Below are 25430 nucleotides of genomic sequence, written 5' to 3'. Positions count from 1 at the left end.
GTGCTCAAGGGTCAGTCCTGGGAGTGCTTCGGGGACCACATGCAGTTCCAGTGATCCAAGCATGTTGACTACATGGAAGGCATGTGCCTTAATCCTTGTACTATCTATTGGGGCCAAATTAATTGTTTCATTTTGTTTTTTTTTGGGGGGGGCCACACTCAATGGTGCTCAGAGACCACACCTATCATCCTCAGGGGCCCATATGTGGTGCTGAGATTCGAACCAAGGTTGTGGTTGATGGGGTGGTGGTCTTAGGACTACACAGAGATGGTCAGAATTTACTCCTGATTCTATGCTTAGGAATCACTCCACTAGGATGGGGGAGGGGCTGTGCAGAGAGGCTCTGGGAACCATATGGTGTTCTGGTATTGATATTCAATACCTTACAGGTATTGAACCTGGATTGGCTGCAAGCAAGGAAGAACCTGAGCCACTGTACTATTGATTCAACCCCAAATAAATCTGTTTTGATCCCCAGTGCTGAGTACTTAATTTCTAACCAGATTTAGGTCTCTTACTGAGGGGGGAGGAGGAGAAGGAATAGTATTACTATTTGTCTATTTGTGAAGAAACCAATAGTTGCTGTCACAAGAAGTAATAAATTATTATAAATTACTTAGTCTATGTGGTGATCTTGTTATGGACTCCTAAAGCAAAATCTCACTATTTCCCATTTACCCTTGATTTATTAATATCAAGGACTTTGAGGCTATACTCAGAGGTCAACCAAGATCCCAAAATAGTATGTTGATGCCAGAAAGATAGCTCAGTGATTCAATCCCTGATACTCTATGGTCACCTAAATGCTTCCAGGGGCTGCCACACAGTTGGGGACAGAGCATGGAGCCAGGGTCTGAGCACAGAGCTGGACTTATCTCCCAGTACTTAATCCAGTAGCACATGGCTCTGTGCTCAGGGATTATTCCTGGTGGGGCTCAGAGAACCATATGTGGTGTTGGGGATCAAACCTAGGTTGGCCACATACAAGGCAAGTGCCTTACCTGCTCTGTCCCTAACATTTAGTTTAAAGGAACATTTCTGTGATAGGTAAAGCCCCTTTATGCCCTGATGTTACCTCTTTTCCCTAGAGTTAAGCTCTACCCTGAGTTTGAGGTGGTTTTTTCGTTTTTCATAGTTTTACTCTTTTGAGGGATAGGCCATGTACTGTGATGCTCAAAGGACTGTGTGTTGTTAGGAATCACACCCAGAGCTCCTTCATGGAAAGTATGTGCTCCTGAGCTACCTCTCCGGCCTCTCCAGTATATGCACTTTATATATGTTTTACTTTTACATGTTTGAATGTTACAGAAATGGGGCCATTTATTATTTGTATTTATTATTTGGGTATTTATTATTTGTCCTTTTGGGGTAATGCTAAGGAGTCACCCTTGTCAGTGCTTAGGGGACCATATACAGTGCTTCTGGGGATTGAAAAGGGATTGATAGCATGCAAGGCAAGTACTTACCCTGGTACTGTATCACCAGTCTGGTATTTATTATTGAACTATTTTTGGCATATTTTTATGAGAAACAGACATGGTACATGTAGCTGTATTTATTTTCACTGGTACATCTGAAAAACCACTACATTTTTTTCCTTTTATTATTTAAAAGGGCATTTGGCTTATTTCAGTTTTTAAAAATTTCTATTTTTGACCAGCACTCTTGGCTGTGAACATTCTGGAACATGGTTCTTTTTTTGTTTGTTTGTTTTCTGTTTTTGACCACACCTGGTAGTGGGTAGTGGTCAGGGCTTACTTCTGGCTCTTCTCCCACCATATGTGGTACCAAACCTAGATTGACAGTGTGCAAGGCAAGTGCCTTACCTCCTATACTGTCTCTTCAGTCTTTGTTGTGTTTTCAGTTGGACCTTAGACACAGAGAGTATATGTTAAGTATCTATGATCCACGTTTGACCTCTTTTTTCCTTTTTTTTTTCTTATTTGTTCATTGCGCTGGTAGAGAAACCTCAAGTAATAAGACATTTCCCTAGCATGTATGTGGCCTTCAGTTCCATCTCCAGCACTTCATGGCCCTCTTTAAGTGCCTCTATTTAAAAGATTAGAGGGCCAAAAAGGCACATGAAAAAGTGCTCTACATCACTAATCATCAGAGAGATGCAGATCAAAACAACCATGAGATACCACCTCACACCACAGAGACTAGCACACATCCAAAAGAACAAAAGCAACCGCTGTTGGAGAGGATGTGGGGAGAAAGGGACCCTTCTTCACTGCTGGTGGGAATGCCGACTGGTTCAGCCCTTCTGGAAAACAATTTGGACGACTCTCAAAAAATTAGATATTGAATTCCCATTTGACCCAGCAATACCACTGCTGGGAATATATCCCAGAGAGGCAGAAAAGTACAATCGAAACAACATCTGCACATGTATGTTCATCGCAGCACTGTTTACAATAGCCAGAATCTGGAAAAAACCCGAATGCCCCAGAACGGATGACTGGTTGAGGAAACTTTGGTACATCTATACAATGGAATACTATGCAGCTGTTAGAAAAAAGGAGGTCAAGAATTTTGTAGTTAAGTGGATGGGCATGAAAAGTTTCATGCTGAGTGAAATGAGTCAGAAAGAGAGAGACAGACATAGAAAGATTGCACTCATCTATGGTATATAGAATAACAGAGTGGGAGACTAACACCCAAGAACTGTAGAAATAAGTACCAGGAGGTTGACTCCATGGCTTCGAGGCTGGCCTCACGTTCCGGGGAAAGGTCAACTCAGAGAAGCGATCACCAACTACATTGTAGTCGAAGGCCATGTGGGGGAAGAGAGTTGCGGGCTGAATGAGGGCTAGAGACTGAGCACAGCGGCCACTCAACACCTTTATTGCAAACCACAACAGCTAATTAGAGAGAGAAAACAGAAGGGAATGCCTTGCCACAGTGGCAGGGTGGGGTGGGGGGGAGATGGGATTGGGGAGGGTGGGAGGGACACTGGGTTTACGGGTGGTGGAGAATGGGCACTGGTGAAGGGATGGGTTCCCGAACTTTGTATGAGGGAAATATAAGCACAAAAGTGTATAAATCTGTAACTGTACCCTCACGGTGATTCTCTAATTAAAAATAAATAAATTAAAAAAATAAAAAGATTAGAGGGCCAGAGAGATAGTACAGTGGGTAGGGTTCTTGCCTTGCACATTGCCAATCCGGGTTCAATATCTGGTATCCCTATGGTCCCCTGAGCACTACCAGTAGTAATTCCTGATCATCCTCAGGTGAGGTCCAAACAAAACAAAACAAGAATAAATAGAGCTGTAGAGATAGTGTAGGAGTTAAGGCTCTTTCCTTCAGTCAGCTGACCCCAATTTGATCCCTGGCGTCAGATTATTCCCCAGAGCATTGCTAGGAGCAACCCTGAGCACAGAGCCAAGAGTAAGCTCCTGAGCACTGCTGGATGTGGCCCAAAAACTCAAAGTAAAAACAAAAGTTTAAAAGTAAAACTTTGCTGTTTATCCACTTATTTACTTAAATTTTTTTTTCTTTTTGGGTCACACCTGGCGATGCACAGGGCTTATTCCTGGCTTTGCACTCAGGAATTACTCCTGGCAATGCTCGAGGGACCATATGGGATGCTGGGAATCAAACCCTGATCAACTACCCTGATCAGCTACCCTGATCAACTGTGTGCAAGGCAAATGCCCTACCCACTGTACTATCGCTCCACCCCCTACTTAAATTTTATTTTTATGAGGTGGAGCTAGAGAATTAGTACAGCAAGTAGGGTGCTTGCCATTCACACAACACCTGAGTTTTATCCTGCATCCTGTATGATTTCCCCCAAAGTCGGCCAGCAGTAATTCCTGAGCACAGAGCCAGGAGTAGCCCCAAACATTTCGAGGTATCTATTTAGCGATAGCACAGCGGTAGGGCGTTTGCCTTGCACGTGGCTGACCCAGGTTCGATTCCCAGCATCCCATATCGTCCCCTGAGCACTGCCATGGGTAATTCCTGAGTTCAGAGCCAGGAGTAACCCCTGGCATCGTGAGTGTGACCCAAAAAGCAAAATAAATAAATAAATATATATTTTTTAAATGGAGATGGACTTATGGGTGTAGTTCAGTAGTGGACTGTCTGCCTTGTATGTGTGAGGTTCTGGGTTTGATCCCTGGTTACCCTATGGGCAGAACATAAATATTCATACTAGACAGACTGAAGATTGGCATTAAGGAATAACATGTCCTTTCTCCCTTCTGCCCTCCAGCGCCCTCACAAGGCGAATGCTGAGGAGATGACCAAATACCACAGTGATGACTACATAAAGTTTTTGCGCTCCATCCGTCCAGATAACATGTCTGAGTACAGCAAGCAGATGCAGAGATGTAAGTTCTATCTGTTCTCTCCCTATTTTCCTTGTTTTGAAGGCCTGAGTTGGATACAGTTGGATTTTTTTTTTTTAAATCCCGCTGGTTTTTGGGTGCTTTGGAGCTGAACCACACTCAGTACTCTGGGGTAACTCCCAGTGGTGCCAGAAATCAGACCGGGCCCTCATATGTGCAAGGCGATACTATCAAATGTCTGCTCTGCTGCTCTACCACTGAGCCATGTCCCCAGTCCCAGATCTCCCTTCTGTTTGTTGGTGGGACTGCCCTGCCTTCTTTGTCACCTCTCATTCAGATGACACCTGACTTCCTGTTTCCCAAAGGTGCCAGAGTGCTACTTCTTTTCTTAGGTGTGCTTTTCCCTGATTTTAAAGGTGGAGATTGAGGGCTAGAGCAGGTGGGCAGTTGCCTTACATGCAGCCAATCTGCGTCCCATCCCGGACACCAGGATTTTATATGATAAAACAGTATAACACTATCCAGACATTTTGATTAGTTGATTTTTTTTTTTAGTTATTATTAGTTTTTACTTAGATTTCTGTATATTTTATGCCTACTTTATCCCCAGGCCATAAGGTTTTGCTTCTTTGTTTTCTTCTGTCTTATCTTTTCCTTATGTGCAACCTCCTCTCCAGGTTTCAGAACAATCTGCTCTTTTTCAGTAAGGGACCTCTCAGTGTATCAGGAAGAACTCATGGTAGGGTTAATCTACCCAAGAATCCTCTGTTGTGCATTGCATCTTGGGCGCTCTCTTCACCTGGATATGCTCAATTACTAGAGAATCTCCACCTAAACCCTTAAGTTTAGCATTGCTCTCTATATTTTTAGCATAGCTGGTAAATACAGCACTCTTTCTCGCCTGACTGTTTGGCCTGGATGGCACCTACCAGTGCCACCATTGTAATGTCACATGGGCACACATGGTATCTGCAGAGTGTACATCCGTCAGTTACTTAGTGACTTTTTCTAATATGCATGCCCTTTCTGGCCAAAAGACACTGGCTAAAGGAGTAACTTGGTATTGAGACTAAAAAAATGACTTTGTTTTGTTTTGTTCTTTTTGTTTCTGGCTTTGAAGTCACACCTGGTGATGCTCAAGCATTACTCCTAACTATGCATGCAGGAATTACTCCTGGCAGTGCTCAGGGAACCATGTAGGATGTCGGGGATTGAACCTGGGTTGGCCCCGAAAATGAGCTTTGATGGATCCTTTAACGCTGATGTTTAGGTCTGTGCCTCCCAACCTGACCTTCCTTCCTTCCTCTCTTCCTTTTGCTCGCCTCCTCCCTCCTTTCTCTCTCTCCCTACCTTCTCATTTCTGCCTTCTCTTCCCCCCCCCCCACCACCACCCCATGTGTTTTCTTTCCTTTCTTGTTTTCAATGCTCAGGAGTGGCTCCCAGCAGGGCTCCAGAGACCATGCAGTGCCAGGGACCAAACCTAGACCTCCTGCATGCTCTAACCCTCCTTTATTTTTATCTTTGTCTCCATGATCAAACCACAGCCTCATGTCAGTCGGCGCGTTACACCCCCAGCCATATTTTTGTTATTTTTAGATCTTATAAGGCCAAAAAAAATTAAGATTCTTGAGGCTACACTTTTGGCTCTAACTCTTAGTTTTCTCTAAATTTTCTTGAATCCTATAGTTCTAAAGTTGTGCTTTGGGGCTGGAGAGATAGTACAAAAGATAGAAAGATGGAGTACTGCATGCAACTGACACTGGTTGATCCCTGGCATCATATCTGGTCTCCTGAGCATTGTCAGTGTTGCCCCAACACCCCCCTCCTGTTCCCAACTGTAGCACTGTCATCCCGTTGTTCATCGATTTGCTCAAGCGGGCACCAGTAACATCTCCATTGTGAGACTTGTTACTGTTTTTGGCATATCGAATACACCACAGGTAGCTTGCCAGGCTCTGCTGTGTAGGCGGGATACTCTCATTAGCTTGCTGGGCTCTCCAAGAGGGACGGAGGAATTGAACCCAGGTCGGCCGCGTGCAAGGCAAACGCCCTCCCTGTTGTGCTATCACTCTCATTCCCAACTAAAAAAAAAAATCAAAATCATATCATATTTATCTTATATTTGTATGGAATATAAATGCTTACATTATCTGTTTACATTATTATTTTAAAGTTCATGTATTTTTACACTGAAAAATTAGGTCTCAGGGCATGCATGTACTGCCCAAGCATGTGTGTCACTGGGTGCATGTGTTGCTTGGTTTGTGTGTTTGCATCTCCCTCTTGAGACTTTCTACTTTGGAAAAGCCCATGTTTCTCTTGAGCATGTTTCTCTCACTCTCTCTTTCTCCCCAAAACACTTCCTTAAAACTTCCAAATAAAACTGGCTTTTACTTAAAAAAAAAAAAATTAGGTGTCATGAAGGGAGATAAATCGAAGGACTAGAGTGTAAGACCTGGGTTTGAACCCTGCTCCTTCTTAGTACCCTGAGCAGCTCCAGTGTGCAACTTGAGCAGTATAACCCAAGCAGTATAACCCCACAGCATTACTTGCGCCAAAAGAAAAACCATCAGAAGCCTTAATTAATACTTTATTAGCAAAGTTGAAAATGTGAACATAAGCAAATTTTTTGATAGATACCTATCTGAATGTGAAATGTATAGTAGAGACATGATAAAAATAACTTAATAGGGTAAGAAAATGGTAGTCGTGTCCCTTTCTTTTTTTTTTTTTTGCTTTTTGGTTCACACCCAGCGATGCTCAGGGGTTTCTCCTGGCTTTGCACTCAGGAATTACTCCTGGCGGTGCTTGGGGGACCATATGGGATGCCGGGGATCGAACCCGGGTCGGCCGCATGCAAGGCAAACGCCCTACCCGCTGTGCTATCGCTCCAGCCAGTAGTCGTGTCCCTTTCATAGATATCTAAACTGAGACCAAGGGAGGAAATGATGTTCCCGTAGTGGTGCAGCACAGCCATGGGAGAATGGAATGTGTCTCCTGGTTCTGGAGTACTGGCGTAGTCCCTAAGCACTGCCAGGTGTGGTCCAAAAATAAAATCTCTCCCCTTCTTGGCAAAAGAAATAAAATTGCATGTAGAAAGCGTGAATCCAGACCCAGCAAAACCTCTTTCGGTGTGAGCAACTCCTCTCAGAATGTCTCCAGCCTGAGAACTAAGCCTTGGCCCCGTGCCCGCCCGGGAGGGGAACGGTATTTCTCTCTCTCGCCTCTTTCTCTCCGGGGATGAAGGGCGCGGTGGCCGCCATATTAAGACGACCACAGATTGGGTTTTCAAGCCTGCAATTATCTAATATCTGGAAGAAATCTCCCTGGACTTCTTGTTAAAGTACAGAAATTCAAAACCGCGCGGCCGCTACCTTATTTGTCTTCACAGTAGGTCTGAATCTAGTGGGGTACTCCTAACAACAATAGTGAGGTTTGTGTTGAAATATTGAATGTAACCAAAGTAAACAGAATGTAAAATGAAACTTATCAGTTACAAGGTAGGGGGTGGGGGGGCGGGATGGGAGGTGTACTGTGTGGGGTTTGTTTTTTTTTTTTGGTGGTGGTATATGGGCACTGGTGAAGGGATGGTTGTTTCAGCATTGTATAACTGAGACCTAAGCCCGAAAGCATTGTAATCTTCCACACGGTGATTTAATAAAATAAAATAAAATTTAAAAAAAAAAGAAAAAAATAAACAAATAGCAATTAAAATATTTAAAAAAAATAAAATAAATAAAATAAAATTGCATGTAGAGCAAGAGCAGGTAGGGCCCTTGGCTTGCACACAGCCAACCCAGGTCCAGTCCCTGACACCATAAATGGTCCCCCAAGCCTTGCCAGAAGTAATCATCTCTGAGCACAGAACCAGGAGTAAGGTGTGGTTCCCAGTCCTCCCTCTCCCCCAAAAAAATCCATGTACCAACGCTTCTTTCTTTCTTTTTTTTTTTCAAGCTGAACCAAAAGGATTTTATTTTTCATTGAATGAATGATGTGTACAAATATGAGATAGATAAGAGTTAGTAAGGATTCTCAACCTTTCAATATGAATCACTGGATGGAGATCATTGCCAGAGAAGTAGGATAAGATTTAGGGATGTACCAGTCCTTCTAACCCTGTAGCCTAAGAAAGAAAATATTACCAATACAATTAAAGTATTTTAGGAGGAAGAAAGAGGAACCCAAGGACGAGTCTGTGTTAGAGCACCTTGCAAGCATGGGGCCTCTGGTTTGATCCCCACCATTACCCCACATGCCAACCCTGATTCGGGTGGCATTGCCATCTGTGACCCCCAATGCCACAACCAAGTGAGCAGTTTTCTGGGGCATAGCAGTTTAGAGTGCAAGTACCACTGCTGACTGTGGGAACCCTGGTCATCATAACAGCAGCAAACATAGGAGGGGGAAATTGGAAAATGGAAGAGGGGAGATCCATTGGAAAGTTCTCCCTAATCTCACAAATAAGCCCCGATGAGGATCTGCTCTCAATTTTTCCTCCCAACTTTAATCATGTGGCTTGTGGAACGGGGAATGGAAGGGCTGGCCACTGGAATCACATGTTAGTCTTCAGCCTGAAGAAAACTCTTTTTTCCTTATAACTCAAAACACCAATTTCTTCTTATGGAGGCTCCACATTCCAAATGGGAATCGAAGCAAAGCTTTCTCTGGAAACAGGCTAAACCAGCTAAAGGAGGAAGCAGCCAGTGGTGGGTATTATTTGTCAGTGGATGAATAGTTTGGGCCCTGGGATCAAAGTTCTTATTGACACAGCCGATGTCACCAGGTTGTCATTACTGACCTCATAAGCAGGCTGGACTCCCGAGGAGCACCTATTTGGCAGGGTACCAAATCAGGACAACTTCTTGCAGGTTTTTCTCTTTGGACCACACCCCACAACTACTCCTTGCTCAATGTTCATCCCTGTGGGTAGCTGGGGAACCATGCAGTGCTGGGTATCAAACCTAGGCCTCCCGCATGCAAAAAGTATGTTCAGCCCTTTGCATGTTCAGCCCTTTGCGCTCTCTCTTTGGTCCCAGATTTGTGATTCTTTTAGTTATTGTAAACCTGGTGCTGTAGGTGGGTCTTGGTCAGTTACCACAATCCAAGCTGGACAGCTATGATAATCCAAGCCTCCTGTCCAGGACTCTTCTACCTAGTACTTTTGGGGGAACCCTTACTGATAACAGTGGATATAGTGGGGAGCCTGGAGCAAGAATATAAGGCTCTAGACCTGCCCCATCCTCTGACTTGCTGTGCATCATTGCTATCTCACAGTTTCTGTTTCTGTAAAAGACAATTTGGAACCATTAGGTTTCTGTCTAGCTGTGTGAATCTCCAACCTTTAAGTGTGCTTCCCTTTCTGCTTTTTCATTTGCATTATTGTTTGCATGTTTCCACATTATGTGTTAGTTTGTATTTTTATACCTTTAGGCCTAGAAATAACTTTTCAATTGTTGTCACTTGTGGACATGATAGCAAAAGCACTAGACTGTGGGATTCAAAACACCCAGACTGTCAGTCTGGTTCATCCTGTATGGTTGTATAATTTTGGACAAATCACTTAACTTCTCCATATCTGTTTTCTTCACAGTGGGTTGATATCTCCCTTATCTACCAGTGCTCAGTGACCATTTTGGTTCAGGGCTTGGGGCTGACTCCTGAGGGTGCTCAGGGCACAGTATGATGCTGGAGATCAAACCTAGACCTTTGCATGCAAAGAATGTATTCTAGGTCATTGAGCTGTTTCTCTAACACCACCGGGCATATAAAATACTGCCTCTGTCATTTATTACTAATTTCTCTTTCCAGTTCAGTTTCCCCATTTATGTAATCAGACCAGATTCTACCCCAGAAGATAAATTATTTTGAGGGGCTGGAGCGATAGCACAGCAGGTAGGGCGTTTGCCTTGCACTCAGCCGACCCGGGTTCGATTCCCAGCATCCCATATGGTCCCCTGAGCATGGCCAGGGGTAATTCCTGAGTGCAGAGCCAGGAGTGACCCCTGTGCATAGCCGGGTGTGACCCAAAAAGCAAAAAAAAACAACAAAAGATAAATTATTTTGAGCGTTTCAAACATTTAGCATAGTGTTGGACTGTTGGTAAGTGTTCTGTGAATGGCACTTATATAGATCTCCGTTCTTCACTTCCTTGTTGGTCATTAAACCCAGATGGACATAAGAGGATAAATTTTTCTCCCTCAAGGGGCAAACTATTGTTTTCCAAGTATTTATTTGCTGTTAAGTGCTTCTCCATGTAAGAATACTGTTCATCTTCTCAACAATTGGGTGAGGTAAAGATAATGGGCCTGGGATCGGAGAGGTGGTACATGGGGGAAGGTACTTGCCTTATAGGTGACCAGCCTTCCTCAGCACCATATATGGTCCCCTGTGCACCACTGAGTGTGGCCCAAACCCCCTACCCCCAACCGCATCTGCCCTGCCATAAAAAAAGATACTAGACAAGAGCTCAGAGAAGTTACCAGCCTGACCCAGTCACACAGCCAGTAAGTAGCAGACCCTGGTCTAGAACCCAAGCTTAGATTCTGAGTCAAAAATTTTCGTTTTGGGGGTTGGAGCGTTAGCACAGCGGGTAGGGCATTTGCCTGGCACGCGGCCAACCTGGGTTGATTCCCAGCATCCCATATGGTCCCCTGAGCACCGCCAGGAATAATTCCTGAGTGCAAAGCCAGGAGTAACCCCTGAGCATCTCCGGGTGTGACCCAAAAAGCAAAAATAAATAAATGAATAAAAATGAATAAAAATTTTGGGTTTGTTTTTTGAGGGTCACACCTGGTGTTATGCTGTGCTACTCCCAACTTGGTGTGTCGGGGTGAATCAATCCTCCTGGCTGCCAAGCTTGTGCTCCAACCCATTGAATCCAAATTTTGTGAGTTTTTTCTCCCCCTCATTTATAATTACATAAACAAAAACTAAAGGAAATTATGGAAATGGATCTTTTTCTTATTTCCTTTCAGTCAATGTTGGTGAGGACTGTCCAGTGTTCGATGGGCTGTTCGAGTTCTGTCAGTTATCTACCGGTGGCTCTGTGGGTAAGAAATTCCCTTCTGAGCTCTCTGCGGGTCTTCACTAGTGAGATTAGCCTGCAAGCTGCCAGTGTCCCAACAGGGCTGATTTGTGCCCACATCAGATGGGCCTGTGAATTTTACCTTAAGTCTTTAAAATGTCCTTATAGATCAGTCTCAGACTAGGTTTAATCTGACATGGTACTGACAGGTGTTCTTGACTAGCCTCCTATTTAGAGATCTTATACACAGGAATTCCCTGCAGGCCTCATGGGCTGTTGAGATGCTATACATACTACCAATTTGTGGACTGCAAAGTGCTATAAAAACAGGAAGTGTCAACATCTGTGTCTTACAAAAGAGCATGGTAATTGTGTTTGGAGGTCAGAATACTCCTCACAATTCTTATTCTCTCCTTAAGTCACTTCAGGAGACATTTAATTAATTCTCACTACCCAAAACCCTTTCTTAGTGAATATTTTTTCCCATGGCCTTTATTTTCTCTCCCTACCCCTCCTCCCCTGGCCTCCAAATATAATGTCAAAACACAAGGAAGTAGAGAGGGAAAATAACTGCCCATAGTCACATTGTCCATGGAGAGCCATTGTACCATTTTGGTGTGTGTATATTCTTTCTTTTTTTCTGTATATGTATATTTTGTGGGGAGATGCATCTTATCAAGTACATAGTTCTGTGCATTTAACTTAGTAAAAATTTTCTTCCCGTCAGCCTCCCCCAAAAAAGCCCCAAACTTAACACAATTTCTAGTGGCTACATATTTAGCCCACGTTATGGACCTACTTAGTTGACACAGCTGATCATCTGGATTGCCCTATGTTTTTATTGATATTTGAGTTTTGCTCAGAAATGAGCTTGACCCTATTTGTACTTTCAGCCTCTGCTATTTTTTTGTCATCAAAAATTTTGATAGTAAACCGCAATAGATCTATACTTTCAGTCCATACGTTCACACACCCACACTACGTCTAACGCCAGAGTCTCACAGTAGCGCAGTTATTGTACTCTTATGTGGATGCTTTTATTCTTGTCGATTTTCATTTAAGTATAATGTAAGGCTTAATGATAGGTTACTACCCTCAGTTTGGAAAACAACTTTCTTAAAGTAGCCAGTACCGTTAGAATAGGTGGGAGGGAGAGGTTGACCTGTGAACGGTTTAATACAGCTGTGGAGTAGGCAGGCCTGCCTCTGAGTGAGCTGCTTTAGGGCTGGGGGGAGAGCGGCTTGGTAACAGGCTTGTTTTCTCTCCCCTCACTCAGCAAGTGCTGTGAAACTTAATAAGCAGCAGACGGACATCGCTGTGAATTGGGCTGGGGGCCTGCACCACGCAAAGAAGTCTGAGGCATCTGGCTTCTGTTACGTCAACGATATCGTCTTGGCCATCCTGGAGCTGCTCAAGTATGCCTGCCTGGCCTTGTCTCTTGGAGGAGCACCTTAGGCCAGGTTCCCTCTCCCCTCTCCCCTGGGCTTGCTTCCCTAGTTTGCTTTTCCTGGTGGTGTGCCGGCTAGGATGTGTCCGGTGAGTGTCTCTGGCCATCCTCTCCTTGACGGGGTCTTGGTTTGATCTGAGCCCACGGCAAGATCAAGGCAGGGGCTGCTCAGATCCTGCCTCCAGAGTGTCCCTGTGTGGCTGGAGTTGACCCTGGCTGTAGAGTAGGAAGATCGGACTTGGTCGGCTTGGTCAGGCCTCTGGAGAAACCCTGCCGCTCTTCCACCTTCCTTCAGCCAGTTTCCACGTCTCTGGTGCTTAGAGATACCTGAGGGAGGCAGCCAGCCTGGTAAGCTGGGACCTAGCGCCCTTGGCGCGTCCCACTCTCAGAGAGCCCCCAGAGCCCCTGACCCTCTTCTGATCCTAGGTATCACCAGAGGGTGCTGTATATTGACATTGATATTCACCACGGCGACGGCGTGGAAGAGGCCTTCTACACCACAGACCGGGTCATGACTGTGTCCTTTCATAAATACGGAGAATACTTCCCAGGAACGGGTGACCTACGGGTGAGAACTCCCTGCCAACCAGCTAGCCTTCAGCTGCCAGCTCTGTCTCCCAAACCCACTGTCTCCTCTTGACATTTCGATCACCATACCCCAGTCTGGGCCACTGCTCATTGTCTCTTTCCCTTCATAATTCTGGAGGAAGAGAATGATGGGGCATGCGGATGGGGAGGGACAGTAGTCTCCTGACTCACGGCACTTCCCACAGCAAGGTTGCATTACACCATTCAGATGTCCCATATGGCTTTGGACCTAAACTGTTTGAGTCTGGGGCCTAAAATGGCAGGTTCTCTCCCATGATCTAGGAATGGAGACATTATCGACATTCTCAAGCTTTCTTAATGGAGCACCTTTCCCTTTGACCATCTGAAAGCTATGGGCTCTCTCTCTAGTAACGTACGTGAACCTTGGCATTAGATATTTTTTATTAAGAGATACTGACTTTTCCTGATGGTCAAATCCGTAGACCTCAGGATAAGAGTCCTCAGAAACTAATTCATTAACTGCTTCTGTTAATAAACTATGAAACCAGCCTGTTGTTCATAGCCTTTAGACCCTTTGGTGGAAAAATGACACCAATTTATTTAGTTTTTGGGTCATACCCGGTTATGCTTAGGGGATGCTACATGCAGGAGTACTCATAGTGGTGCTCTTGGGACCATATGGGATGCTGGGGACCAAACCTGGGTTGGGCACATGCATGGCAAGTGTCCTACCCACTATACTGTCCCAGCTCCATAAAGTGACACCAATTTAGTTGTTCACTATGGCCAACATTAGTGTAATTGGTCATTCTCACTTTCGAAGAACTTGCCTCTTCAATGCGTCTTCAGAGAGGAGAGTGGGGACAGAGCAGTGAGCAGGAAGCCCCTCTGGAGAGAACAAAGTTGTGAGGGTGGGTGTTATTTTTGTGACCCACCCCAGGGGAGACAGTGTGAGCTGTGGGGAAGATTCATCACTCATGGTCCTGTAAGGAGGTCCCAGTCACAGAGATGTGAGCAGGACTTGCCACCACAGATTTTCCAACACAGTTCCCCGGCTCTGTCCCTGGCCTTCCTCCTAGCCCCAGCATCACTTGCTTAGAACCACCACTTTACAACCTCTTTTATCTGAAGTTTTTCCTTGTTTCGTCTTCCACTTTCACCGTACTGTTCTTCTTGATTAGGATATTGGGGCCGGCAAAGGCAAGTATTACGCTGTTAACTACCCACTCCGTGATGGGATTGATGATGAGTCCTATGAGGCCATTTTCAAGCCGGTAAGTGGTCTTTCCACCACCTGGGCTACAGACGGGATCAGTCCAAGGGAGGGAGTATTAAGTAACAAAGCACCCTCGTGGTGCTTCTGGGGCCTCTCCATGAAAGGCTGGTTAGGTGCCTTTCACTCCTGAATTGTGTACTCTGTGGTCAGTAAGAGGAACAAAATTCATCCAAATATTTGGTGATGTCTTCTGAGGGCCAGATATCCGTTACATTTAAGAATATTATAATGGGGCTGGAGCATTGGGACAGCAGGTAGTGCACGTGCCTGGCACGAGGCCGACCTTGGTTCGGTCCTTTGCATCACGTACAGTATAGCCGCTCCAGGAGTGATCCCTGAGGGCAGAGCCAAGAGCAAACCCACCCTGAACATTGGGTGTGGCCCCCTACAAAAGAATATTATGAGGGGCCCAGATAATATAGGAATAAGGTGTTTGTCTTGTTCACAGGCATTCTTGGTTCAAGCACCACCAAGGATAATCCTTGAGCACAGAGCCTGGAGTAAGCTCTGAGCACCACTTGGTGTGATCCCCAAACAAACAAATTGGAGCCACTCTCTGGCTTGGGGGTCAGGGGTGGAGGTCCAGATTTGTCCCTGAGCAGTGCTGCAGTGGCTCTGGGGGGGGTCCTAGAATTATGGGACCTTAGCAGCTCCACGGCCTCTAACCCAAGCATTGAACTGCCTGTCTGGTTGGCCAGTATCACCATGAGTGACCCCTCGACCCGCTAAACACTATTTGGGAGCCCTCGTCCCCTAAAGTATCCAAAAGATATATTTAGGTTTGGGAGCAAACCTCTGTGGTAAGAGTGTGAACCTCATTTGTGACCCCAGATTGGGTCCTCAGCACCAGAAATATGTGTTTTTTAATAAAAGACATGGGGCCAGAGTAAGAGTTCAGCAGGAAGGGCCCTTGTTTGCACATGGCCCGCCTAGGCGGGATCTCCAGCATCCCATACAATTACACAAACCCCTCCAGAAGTAGTTCCTGAGCACAGAGCCAGGAGTAGGTTCTGAGCACTGCTGGATGTGGCCAAAACAAAAAGACACGGGGCCATAGTGCTATTATGTGGGTAAGGCACTTGCCTTACATGCGTCAGGCCTCCATTTGATCCCCGACATCACCAGGAGTGATCCCTGAGCACAGAGCCAGGAATAAGCCCTGAGGACTACCGGGTGTGACCCCAAACAAAAAGGCGTGTTCTGTGCTCCTGAAGACCCCCAGCACATACCTGTTCTTGTGGTCAGTACTGTCTTTGGGGGTATCTGAGACCTGGGATCACTGTGGCCTGGGCTGGATGGAGGGTAGTCAGAGATGACTTCACAGAAGTGACATTTGAGCTGCAGTTTTCCACATAAGAGGTTACCCACTGAAGAAGGGTGTGGGGACTGGGAAGGAGGAGTGGCGATTGGCAGAGGGAACAGGCCCAGTGAAGTAGAAGTGTTACAATCTAGCGTTGGTGGCCAGTATGATGTGTGGAATATTGAGAGATGTGATGGGAAATGAATGTAGGGTCAGTATTTCAGTATTTGAGTATCAGCCAAGGACATAGGTCAAAGGGTAGGAATGTCCTAGCATTGGAGCACATGCTTTGCATGCTGGAGAACCACCGTGGGTAAGGTGCTTGCCTTCCACAGCCAACCTGGGTCTGTGTCTGACATCCGGAATGGTCTCCTGAGCCCTGCCAGGAGTGATCCCTGAAGGCAGAGCCAGGAGTAAACCTTGAGCACATCTGGGCATGGACCCCCCCCCCCCACAAAAATTGTTTAAAACTGAGCTGGGAATAAATAGTCCTTGAGCACCACTGGGTGTGGCCCGAACAGACAAGCCTTGAATGCAGGCTGAGTAGTTCACCTTTAAGCCTTTTAAATCTTCACCTTTAAACAACAAAGAATCACTAGTGAAGTGTTGATCTGAGAAGGTCAGGTAGTCATTCAGCAAACACCAAGTACCTGCCATGTGCTTTCTCCACAGGGGATATAACAGGGGAGCCCGAGGAGGGTCTCTGTCCTCAGCCAAGTTAGACTGTAATTCTGAGAATAGGAAATATAAAAGTGAAGTGCTTCCTTATAAAATAAGGCCCAGTGTCTTATTTGGAGAGGGGAGGAATAGGAGGAAGAGGGTATACACAGCTGTGCTCAGGAGCTATTCCTGCCTCTGCTCAAGAGTGACACCCCCGCCCCCCCAGCAGTGCTGAGGGATCAACTGCATGCACGGTAGTAGACATCTATTACCTCTGTGGTCCAAGGCTCAGTGTCTTTTTTTATTTCTTAATCTTTTGGTTTTGGACCAATAGTACCTGGCAATGCTCAGGGGTTATCCCTGGCTCTGCACTCACAAATCATTCCTAACGGTGCTCAAGGGACTATGTGGGATGCCAGGAATTGAACTGGGGTTGGCCACATGCAAGGCAAACACCCTACCTGCTGTACTATCTCTCTGGCCCCCAAAGGCTCAATATCTTGTATTGTTTATATGACACTTATATAAAATTGCTTACATCTACCATAGGTATGAGTAGAGCAAAATCAACTAAGGGGAAAGTCTTTCTAGAGGATGTGGCTATGGAGTTTGGGCAGTGAAAGAGGAGAAAGATTTAAGATGTCGATAGGGTGCACCCAGTGATGCCACAGGAGGGGCTTGCAGGGAATCACACTTCAGGGCCTTGCACATGTGTGTGCTTCATCACTTGCCCTAACTGCTAGACCCCTGGAGATGGAAGGCTGTTTGACATCCTTTGAAACGGGCACTAAAATCAGAGTGGGAAAATGAACACCTCAGACTGGTACTCCTGTCCTGTACCACCCACTCTTCCTTTCTGATCTCTCTCACATGAGTGGTGATCCCAAATAGCTCTTCCTGTGGCTGTTAGTCATCTGGATATGTCCTCTAGGTCATGTCCAAAGTAATGGAGATGTTCCAGCCGAGTGCGGTCGTCTTACAGTGTGGCTCCGACTCCCTCTCTGGAGATCGGTTAGGTTGCTTCAATCTGACCATCAAAGGTGAGACCAGGTAACATGGGGCTGGGCTGGTGGGCAGGATCCTGCCGGGTGCTCCTGTAACCCAGCACCTTGCCTCCAACCCCAGGCCACGCCAAGTGTGTGGAATTTGTGAAGAGCTTCAACCTGCCTATGCTGATGCTGGGAGGCGGTGGCTACACCATTCGCAATGTTGCCCGGTGCTGGACGTACGAAACAGCTGTGGCCTTGGACACGGAGATCCCCAATGGTAACAGCTTGGGCACCAAGTTGGGACCTTAGGGCACCAGCTGGAGCTCATGCCCTCAGGTCCACTCACCCCTTGGCATTGGTCATAGGACTGCTCCTTCTGATGCAGTCATCACCATAGCCATCAGTATCTGCTCAGTCCTTTTCACACTGTGTTCTCCTTTCAGCTCCTGGTCTGGAGAAAATGATCAGTGGTTGTTTTTAGCTTTGGATATTTCTGTTCTGTAGGATAACTAGTAGAGGGCGTGTTTGCATAAGCATTGTCTAAATATTTCTAAACCAGAGATTTATTTGGGCCTTCTCCTTAGAGCGATTTTATCCGTCTGTACCTATGTCTGTATATCTCCACCTCTGGTGTGGATACTAGAGAATGGCATTAAAACCACTGAAATCTGACAAGGGATGAGAATATGTAAAATCCTGTATTCAGTCCATGGTACACGGTACTCCCACCCAAAATGGTGATAGTAATAAAAAGATTGAAGCCTTATAGGCCCAGATATCCCCCTAGGTTGTAAATATTTTTCCCAATTTGGAAGATGGGACAGGCAAGTTCAGTTAAATTTACAGATGCTTTGCTCAGGGTCCCATGGGAGCAAGTTTCATGACCTTATTTTTTTTCTTACTCCAATCAGAGCTTCCATACAATGACTACTTTGAATACTTTGGACCAGATTTCAAGCTTCACATCAGTCCTTCCAACATGACTAACCAGAATACTAATGAATATCTGGAGAAGATCAAGTGAGTATTCCTGCAGACACCCCTCGATTGGGTTCTGGTTTACCCCCAACCGGAGCCCAGCCACCCTCTCTACCATTGGCCATAGACAGCGACTGTTCGAGAACCTGAGAATGCTGCCCCATGCCCCTGGGGTCCAGATGCAGGCGATTCCTGAAGATGCCATCCCGGAGGAGAGCGGCGATGAGGATGAAGAAGACCCTGACAAGCGCATCTCTAGTAAGTCTCAGACCCAGGGCGGCTTCCTTCCCACTCGCCTCACCCTTTTGAGAAACCCACGTTCTGGTGCCTGTAGGAACAAGTTGGGGAGCCCAAGGTCCCTCCCCCTTAACCTTGGTGTCTCTTGGAGGAGGTGCAGGGAAGTCCCGGTACCCACTCAGTCCCCATTGTCACCCATGGCTTTCCATTGCCTCCCAGTCTGTTCCTCTGACAAACGCATTGCCTGTGAGGAAGAATTCTCAGACTCTGAGGAGGAGGGAGAGGGTGGCCGCAAGAACTCTTCCAACTTCAAAAAAGCCAAGAGAGTCAAAACCGAAGATGAAAAAGAGAAAGAACCAGAGGAGAAGAAAGGTGGGTTTGGGTGGGGCCTGTCCTGTGCATGGGCCCTGCTAGTTGGTCCTGTGCATGGGCCCTGCCAGTCCATGGGGAGGATGGAGCTGGCTCCTCAGCGCGGGGGGCCTCCCAGCGCTTCCCAGGCTCTTGGCACAGAGGACCCACAGGAGGAAAACTCCGTTGTCCTCACTGGACAACCGAGCCCTGCCAGGCTGCAGTGCCAGGGACATGCCTGGGCTCCCCGTGGACAGGACGGTGGCTCCCACATACCACCGAACCCCTTTTCCCAACCCTTCTCCCCAAGTTTCCCAGGGGGGCTGCCTCTCTGCACTGGCTTCGGGCTCTGGGAGGCTGGGAAACCGGCCTGACCGGTTTCTTCTCTGCAGGCTCATTGGGAGGACCTGGGATGGGCTTTTTCTTTTGTGTGTCCAGTGAACTGTATAGTGTTGGGGAAGGGGTTTGGGTCTTTCGAAAGGGACTCTGTCGGCTAGCCCTGCCTTCTTATGTTCCAGAAGTCACAGAAGAGGAGAAAACCGAAGAGAAACAAGAAGTCAAAGGGTGAGGAAGTTGTGTATCAGCTGTGTCCCTGGCATCAGAGCACCAGCCCTTTATCCCGTGGCACAGGAGAGGAAGGCCCCGGGACAGCTGGTCCGGCTATAAAGGCCCCTTTCAGCGTGTCCGCCTGCAGTTCTAGGCAGAGCTAGGAAGCCCCAGCCCTCGGTGGTCACCTGGGCGGCAGGGGCCTGTGCGTATCATTGTCCCCACTCCGGGCGGGTTATCTCACGGCAGTGTCTTCTCTCCACAGGGTCAAGGAGGAGGTGAAGTTGGCCTGAGCAGATCCCTGAGGCTTCTGGCCTCTTGCCAAGCCCCCACCCCTTTCTCCCACAACCCCTCAGATTTTATATTTTCTATTTCTGTGTATTTATATATAAAATATATTAAGTATAACTATCCACAGGGACTAGAAAGGAGCCAGACCCTACCCAGGGCGCACATGCCCGTGAGCTCTTCTCAGCTGCCTTGCTGCCTGTCTCCCCCTTCACTTTGACTCGGAAAGGGTGCTGGCCTGACTGGAAGCAGGCCTCTTCAGCAGCCATAGGGCAGGATCTTGAAATGCCAAGTGCCTGCCTAGTACTAAGCTTTGGAAAGGTGCCCCTATAGCGCATTCTATAGGGTGACTGTCTTCAGGAGCTTTGCAGCTCATTACGGCAGCATCAGCCATTTTTAGGTTGGCTGTTCTCATGCCTTTCTGCAGGCCCCAGGTGAGCCTGGAAGCTGCCACAATGCCCTATCCTCCCCCAATTCTGCAGTGGAGACCGGTAGTCTAGTTTCTTTTTTGAGATACTATTTTCATTTTTGTGAGAATCTTTGTAATAAAATGGTACATTTCTATACCCTCCTGATCTTGTCTCCTAGTCATATCCCTGGGTTGATCTCAACTGTACTGCCTTGACCTTCAAGGGGTGTAGAAGGATCTAAACAACCCCCAGAACGGAAGACCCCCCCCCCACACACACACACACTTCTTAACCCATCTCACCAGGTCCGTGGTTAACCAAGCTTATTTCCCTGCCCACAGAAGACCACTCATTACAAAACACCACTAAAGGGACAACATTTATTCCTTTTCCAAATGTTACAGTAAAACCAGGTGGAAGAGAAATGGTTTTAGCAGTTAGAAAAAAAAAAAAAGTACAAATCTGGAGTTTGGCCATTAAAAGTTATTTACAACAATGGGAGTGGGGGGCAGGGGAGGGGGCGGGGAGACAAGAAGTTGTTTCACATTACAGACCTCCCTCCACCCCAAAGCCTAATACTTGCTTACCAAAAGAGAGCTGACTCACAAGCAGGAGGTTTGAACTTGAGTAAGTAAAGACATTTATAAAAACCCAGACAGGGGCAGTGTGCACCAGCCCAGGTGCCACGAGGCACAGCACAAGAGACTAAAAACGCAACAGGGGGAAAGCTTGGACACTCAGGATTTGGGAGTGTAGGCACCCCACATCTGGCTCAGGGATTTGGGGAGTAAACAAAACCTACTTGGAAAAGAACGGGGGAGAAAACCAGCAATTGCCTTCAGGGGCGGGACAGGGGGGCGGGAGGGCGAGGGGCCAGGAGCATTTCACGTCACTAACCTAACTTGGGAAACTGCAAGGGACCACCTTCAACTGGCCTCAGGAGGAAGGCCAGATGGATGATGGGAGAATCCACAGGAGGGAGAGGAGGGGGAACGTGGCTGGGAGGGGGCAACAGCCCCTTCCTTTCTGGGCACAGGAAGGCAGCCAGGGCACCAGGTCCAGGCAGTGACCTCACAAGGACAGCACAGTTTTTGCAGCTCAGAGATCACCCGCCTGCCCCCACCCAGCTACTCATTCTGCTCGCTGGCTGGTGTGGGGCCACTCTCAGGCCCCGAGGGGGAGGATGGCTCGGCGGCCTGGGGCCCAGCCTCCTCCTCGGTGTCTCCGCCTGCCCCCTTGGCCTGGGGTTCCTGGCACTCAGGGGTGGCAGCAGCCTTCCCCCCTTCTTGGGCAGAACCTTCCTCGCTGCAGGCACCGATCTCCCCCTGCTCCTGCTCCTCCTCGGTGGGCGAGGAGGCCGAGGAATCACCCCCACCCTCCTTCCGATTTCTCTTGAAGGACAGGCCGCTCAATTTGAAAGGCTTCTTGAAAGAGAATTTCTTCTTCTTCTTAGGGGTCTCCTTGGGGGCGGCGTCGCCCTTGGCCTCGGCGCCCTGGCTAGCGGGTGCGGGCTCGATGGCATCACCAGTGGCCCCGGCTGTGTCCTCCGTTCCGTTCACGGGGGGCGACTCCCCTTCACCTTTGGGGGATAAGTCTCCATTGCTTTTCACGTGGCCATTCTCCTGCAAGGCAGAGGAGTGCGCGCTCAGGCCAGGCTGCGGCCCCGCCCGCGGGTCCCGTCTAACATCTCCCTCCGGCCCACCCGGCGCGCCGCGGCCGGCAGGAGGCGCTGGTCCCGGCCCCCCCCCGCCCCCTCCCCCGGGGCGCGCTCGATTCCGCCAACAGCCGCTCGGAGCTTCGGGTCCCGGGCGGGCGGGAGGGCCGCGCCGCCCGACAATGGGCGGGAAGCCGGCCCGGGGGCTGCCCGGGGTACCTGGCCGGGCCCACGCCCGCGGCCTCCCGCTTTGTGTAAACGGGCCCCCACCCACCTCGGCCTCTCCCCACATCTCCACTCCCTTCGGAGGGCGGGGGGGAAACGTGGTCCACCGCGGTCGGGTCCACGGGCGCAGCGCCGCCCCTCCGGGTACCCGCCCCGCGGCCCCCGAGCGCCCCCTCGGAGCGGCCCAGCAGCGCCTTTGTTCCCCGCGCGGCGCTCGGTGCGGCCGGGGGGCAGCGCCGGGGGCCGGGGCCGCGAACAAAGGAGGCGGCGGGGCCCGGGCCGGCGCCCCCTCCGCGCCCCTCCCCTCGCTTCGCCCGCGGGGGCTGCGGCGCCGAGAACAAAGGGACCGGGCGGGGGAGGGGGCGCCGCGTGTCCCCGGCCGGACAAAGCGCGCGGCCCCGGCCCCGGGCCCTTCGAGGGGGCGAGGTGCGGGAGGCGGGGGCCGGGGCCGGCGGCGCCGAGCGCACCCACCTGTCCGTTGGCCTTCGCGGGCGAGGCGCCTGCTGCCTCCTCGGCGGTCACGTCGCCCCGGGGAGCCTTGGAGCTCTGGCTGCCCATGGTGGGGGGGGTCTGCAGGGGGCCGCCCGGAGCCGCCCCGGGCTCGCGCCGCAGGGGAGAGTTCGGCTGGGTCGGCCTGGCCGGCGGAGGGGTGGGGCTCGCGCCGGAGGGGGAGGGGTGTCGGGGGAGACCAGGCTGAGCCCCCGCTCCGCGCCCGACCCACGAGCTGCGCCCACCGCCGCTCCGCTCCGCGCCAGAATGCAGCCCGCCGCCCGCCGCGCCGCCTTTTTATAGGCGCCCGGCGCGTGGGGCGGGGCCGGACATTTAAATGAGCGCCCAATGGAGGGGCGGGGGTGGGGTCAGGGCCCGCCCGCGCGGGCGGTGCGCGGGGCCGCGGTCGGGTCCCCCAGCCTCGCGGTGACCAGGGCCAGGTGGGGCGCGGTCTGGGACAGAGAGAGGCGGCCCTCGGCCAGCTGCGTGGAGGGGGCGCTCCTAGAGAAAAGGGGAGAGAGCCGTCATGCCTCCTCTCACCACTCGCCTCTCGGGTTGGACGCCTGGAGTGGCCTCCAGCGCCCGGTCCTACCCTGACAGCCCCTGTGAAGTCTTGGACAGGGTCACAGGCTGACCCACTCGTCTGAAGATGGGTCCTGAATTCTGCTCCCGAGATGATAGTCAGTGAAGCCTCAGGGTCCCCGCGCTGTTTCTGCATTCCGCCCCAAGTCTAGAAGCACCTCGGGGATGCCACCTTCCTCCCTCCCTTCCTACTTGCCCCGCAAGCCAGCTGAGCCCTCTGACCCAGGGTCCCTCTGGACAGAGTGGTTCATCTTCAGCCCCGTGGTGGCCAATCACAGCGAGCCCTCACAGACAAGCCCACCCTCAGCCCCTCTCCATCCCGGCTGAGCCATCTGAATGCCCCGAGCTCCTGGGACCTTGGAGGGTACCGGCAACCCCTCTTGGAAGCAGAGATAAGATCTGGCTGCTGTTCTCTCCCTCCCCGCTGCAACAGGCTTCCCGACCTGGCACAGGAACCCCAGAACTGAGCACATCACGAAACACTTCATTTCCTGAAGAGTGGGGGTGGGGTCTCCCAAAAGTTCCTCTCAGAGAGCCCTGGAGCACCCAAGACTACCCAGCCTCCAGTTCAGCCCAATAGGGAGCAGACCTGGGGGCAGGGATGACGGTTGACAGGTGATTCAGACACTGGCCCCTGCTGCTTCCCCTGACGTGGACAGACCTGTGAAAGCCCCATGAAAAGTCCAGAGTCCTGGCTGGCCTCGGGTTTGTGTTTCTGCTAGTGCCCTGAGCCCTCAGGAGGAAGATGTGGGTTGAAGGAAGCAAAATGTTGCAAAAGTGAGGCTGTGTCCTGAACAGATCAGCCTGTCCCCTGCCCCTCCTACTAGGAGGTGCAGAGACACCCCCGGGCCTGAAAAATCCAGAACTTCCCAAAGACCTGAGCACCGAGCATCGTGTCAGGGAGAGCTGATGGGCTCCGACTTCCAGTACCTGCTCCCGTGTCCATCTGACCTCCCCAGCCCCAGACTGCTTCCCACACAGCCTCCCACCCTCTGACAGTCTGGACCCCCAGCTTTTAGGAAAGGAAATTGACATGTCCAAACATACACAAGAAACCAAAAGCTGAGGATGAGAGACTTTAAACAGACTTTCTAAATGGTCTGGGGGCCTCGAGTAGGTAGGGTGCTTGCCTTACACACAGCTGACCTGAGTTTGATCCTGGTGTCACCTGGGGCACCAGGAATGATCCCTGAGTGTGCTCCCCACCAAAAAAAAAAAAAAAAACCCACATCCACAAAGACCTAAATTGGTCTGAGGCTATAAGGAATCTCCTAAAAGATCACTCTTGAGACTAGAGAGATATAACAGCAGGTAGGGCCGCTTACTTTGCACACTGCCACCCAGGTTCAATCCCAGCACCCCACATGGTCCCCTGAGCACTGCCAGGAGTGATTCCTGCGCAACTCTTGAGCATCCCAGGTGTGACCACCCCAACTCCCCCAACCCATACGCGCGCCAGAGAGAGAGAAAGAGAGACAGAGACAGAGACAGAGAGAGACAAAAAGAGAGGTAGAGAAGGAGGGAGGGAGAAATTGCTCTTGCCTATTCAGAGACAGAGAGTACAGGGGTTAAGACCTTGCATGAGGTTGATCCCCAGCTGGATTTCTTTAAAAAGAAAAAATAAAACATACAAACACCTCTCTTAAAGTCTAAAGCAAGGGGTAAGGAGACAGAAATTGCCAGGAGTAACCCCTCCCCGCCCTAACAGGGCCATGACTAGCTCCTGAGCACTGCCAAAAGAAAACAAAGCAGAGATTAGGGCCAGGGATGTGGTTTCAGTGGTAAGGTATGGATCTTACATGTGTGGGACTCTGGAAGGAAGGAAAGGAAGGAAGAAAAGGAAAGAGAGAGGGGGGGAGGGAGGAAGAAGAGCAGAAAGAAAGAAAGATTAAGGAAGAGAGAGAAATGAAGGGAGAGAGGGAGGAAGAAGAAAGAGAGAGATGAGTTGGCTTTGGCACAGAAGGGGTCCCATACCCCGCTGCAGCTCACTAATAGGACAGTGACTTCACCTGCCGCCACTGAGGGACAGCCTCGTGACCTGCACCTCTGTCTGGGCCACAATAGGAAGCCCAGAGCTGCCAGGCACTGCCCGCACTGTCTGGCAGGGCGCAGAGGCTGGAGTGTGAGCTC

At 49.5% G+C, this 25430-nt stretch overlaps 2 protein-coding genes across 2 annotated transcripts in view; one reads left to right on the top strand and one right to left on the bottom strand.

The window, feature by feature from the left end:
• The window catches only part of HDAC1 (histone deacetylase 1), a 32728-nt gene extending 12216 nt beyond the window's left edge, over positions 1–20512 (top strand). Inside the window, exons 3-14 of the mRNA XM_004603567.2 lie at positions 4223–4340; positions 11273–11347; positions 12599–12737; positions 13196–13337; positions 14500–14592; positions 17486–17594; positions 17680–17820; positions 18455–18563; positions 18649–18779; positions 18978–19130; positions 19625–19670; positions 19918–20512. Of these exons, the coding sequence (XP_004603624.1) occupies positions 4223–4340; positions 11273–11347; positions 12599–12737; positions 13196–13337; positions 14500–14592; positions 17486–17594; positions 17680–17820; positions 18455–18563; positions 18649–18779; positions 18978–19130; positions 19625–19670; positions 19918–19945 (1284 nt within the window). The 3' untranslated portion in view covers positions 19946–20512. The remainder of the gene's footprint in view (positions 1–4222; positions 4341–11272; positions 11348–12598; positions 12738–13195; positions 13338–14499; positions 14593–17485; positions 17595–17679; positions 17821–18454; positions 18564–18648; positions 18780–18977; positions 19131–19624; positions 19671–19917) is intronic.
• Positions 20513–20716: 204 nt separating this feature from the next.
• MARCKSL1 (MARCKS like 1) lies at positions 20717–22999 on the bottom strand. Its single transcript, XM_055139073.1, has 2 exons — positions 22701–22999; positions 20717–21972 (listed from the first exon to the last, which is right to left on the bottom strand). The coding sequence occupies exons 1-2, from the start codon at positions 22785–22787 to the stop codon at positions 21478–21480; spliced, it is 582 nt and encodes a 193-aa protein (XP_054995048.1). The 5' UTR covers positions 22788–22999; the 3' UTR covers positions 20717–21477.
• Positions 23000–25430: the final 2431 nt, after the last annotated feature.

Source organism: Sorex araneus, chromosome 5, assembly GCF_027595985.1.
Source record: "Sorex araneus isolate mSorAra2 chromosome 5, mSorAra2.pri, whole genome shotgun sequence".
In the NCBI taxonomy this organism is placed as follows: domain Eukaryota; kingdom Metazoa; phylum Chordata; class Mammalia; order Eulipotyphla; family Soricidae; genus Sorex; species Sorex araneus.
The sequence above is the reverse complement of the archived record's forward strand: the minus strand, read 5'-3'. Positions and strand labels throughout refer to the sequence as shown.

What these genes read in the sequence shown, in the direction of transcription:
- MARCKSL1 (XM_055139073.1), bottom strand. Translation starts at nt 22,787, where the DNA reads ATGGGCAGCCAGAGCTCCAAGGCTCCCCGGGGCGACGTGACCGCCGAG. An exon ending in CCGCGAAGGCCAACGGACAG is followed by an intron (nt 21,973 to 22,700) that starts GTGGGTGCGCTC and finishes TCTGCCTTGCAG; the next exon opens with GAGAATGGCCACGTGAAAAG.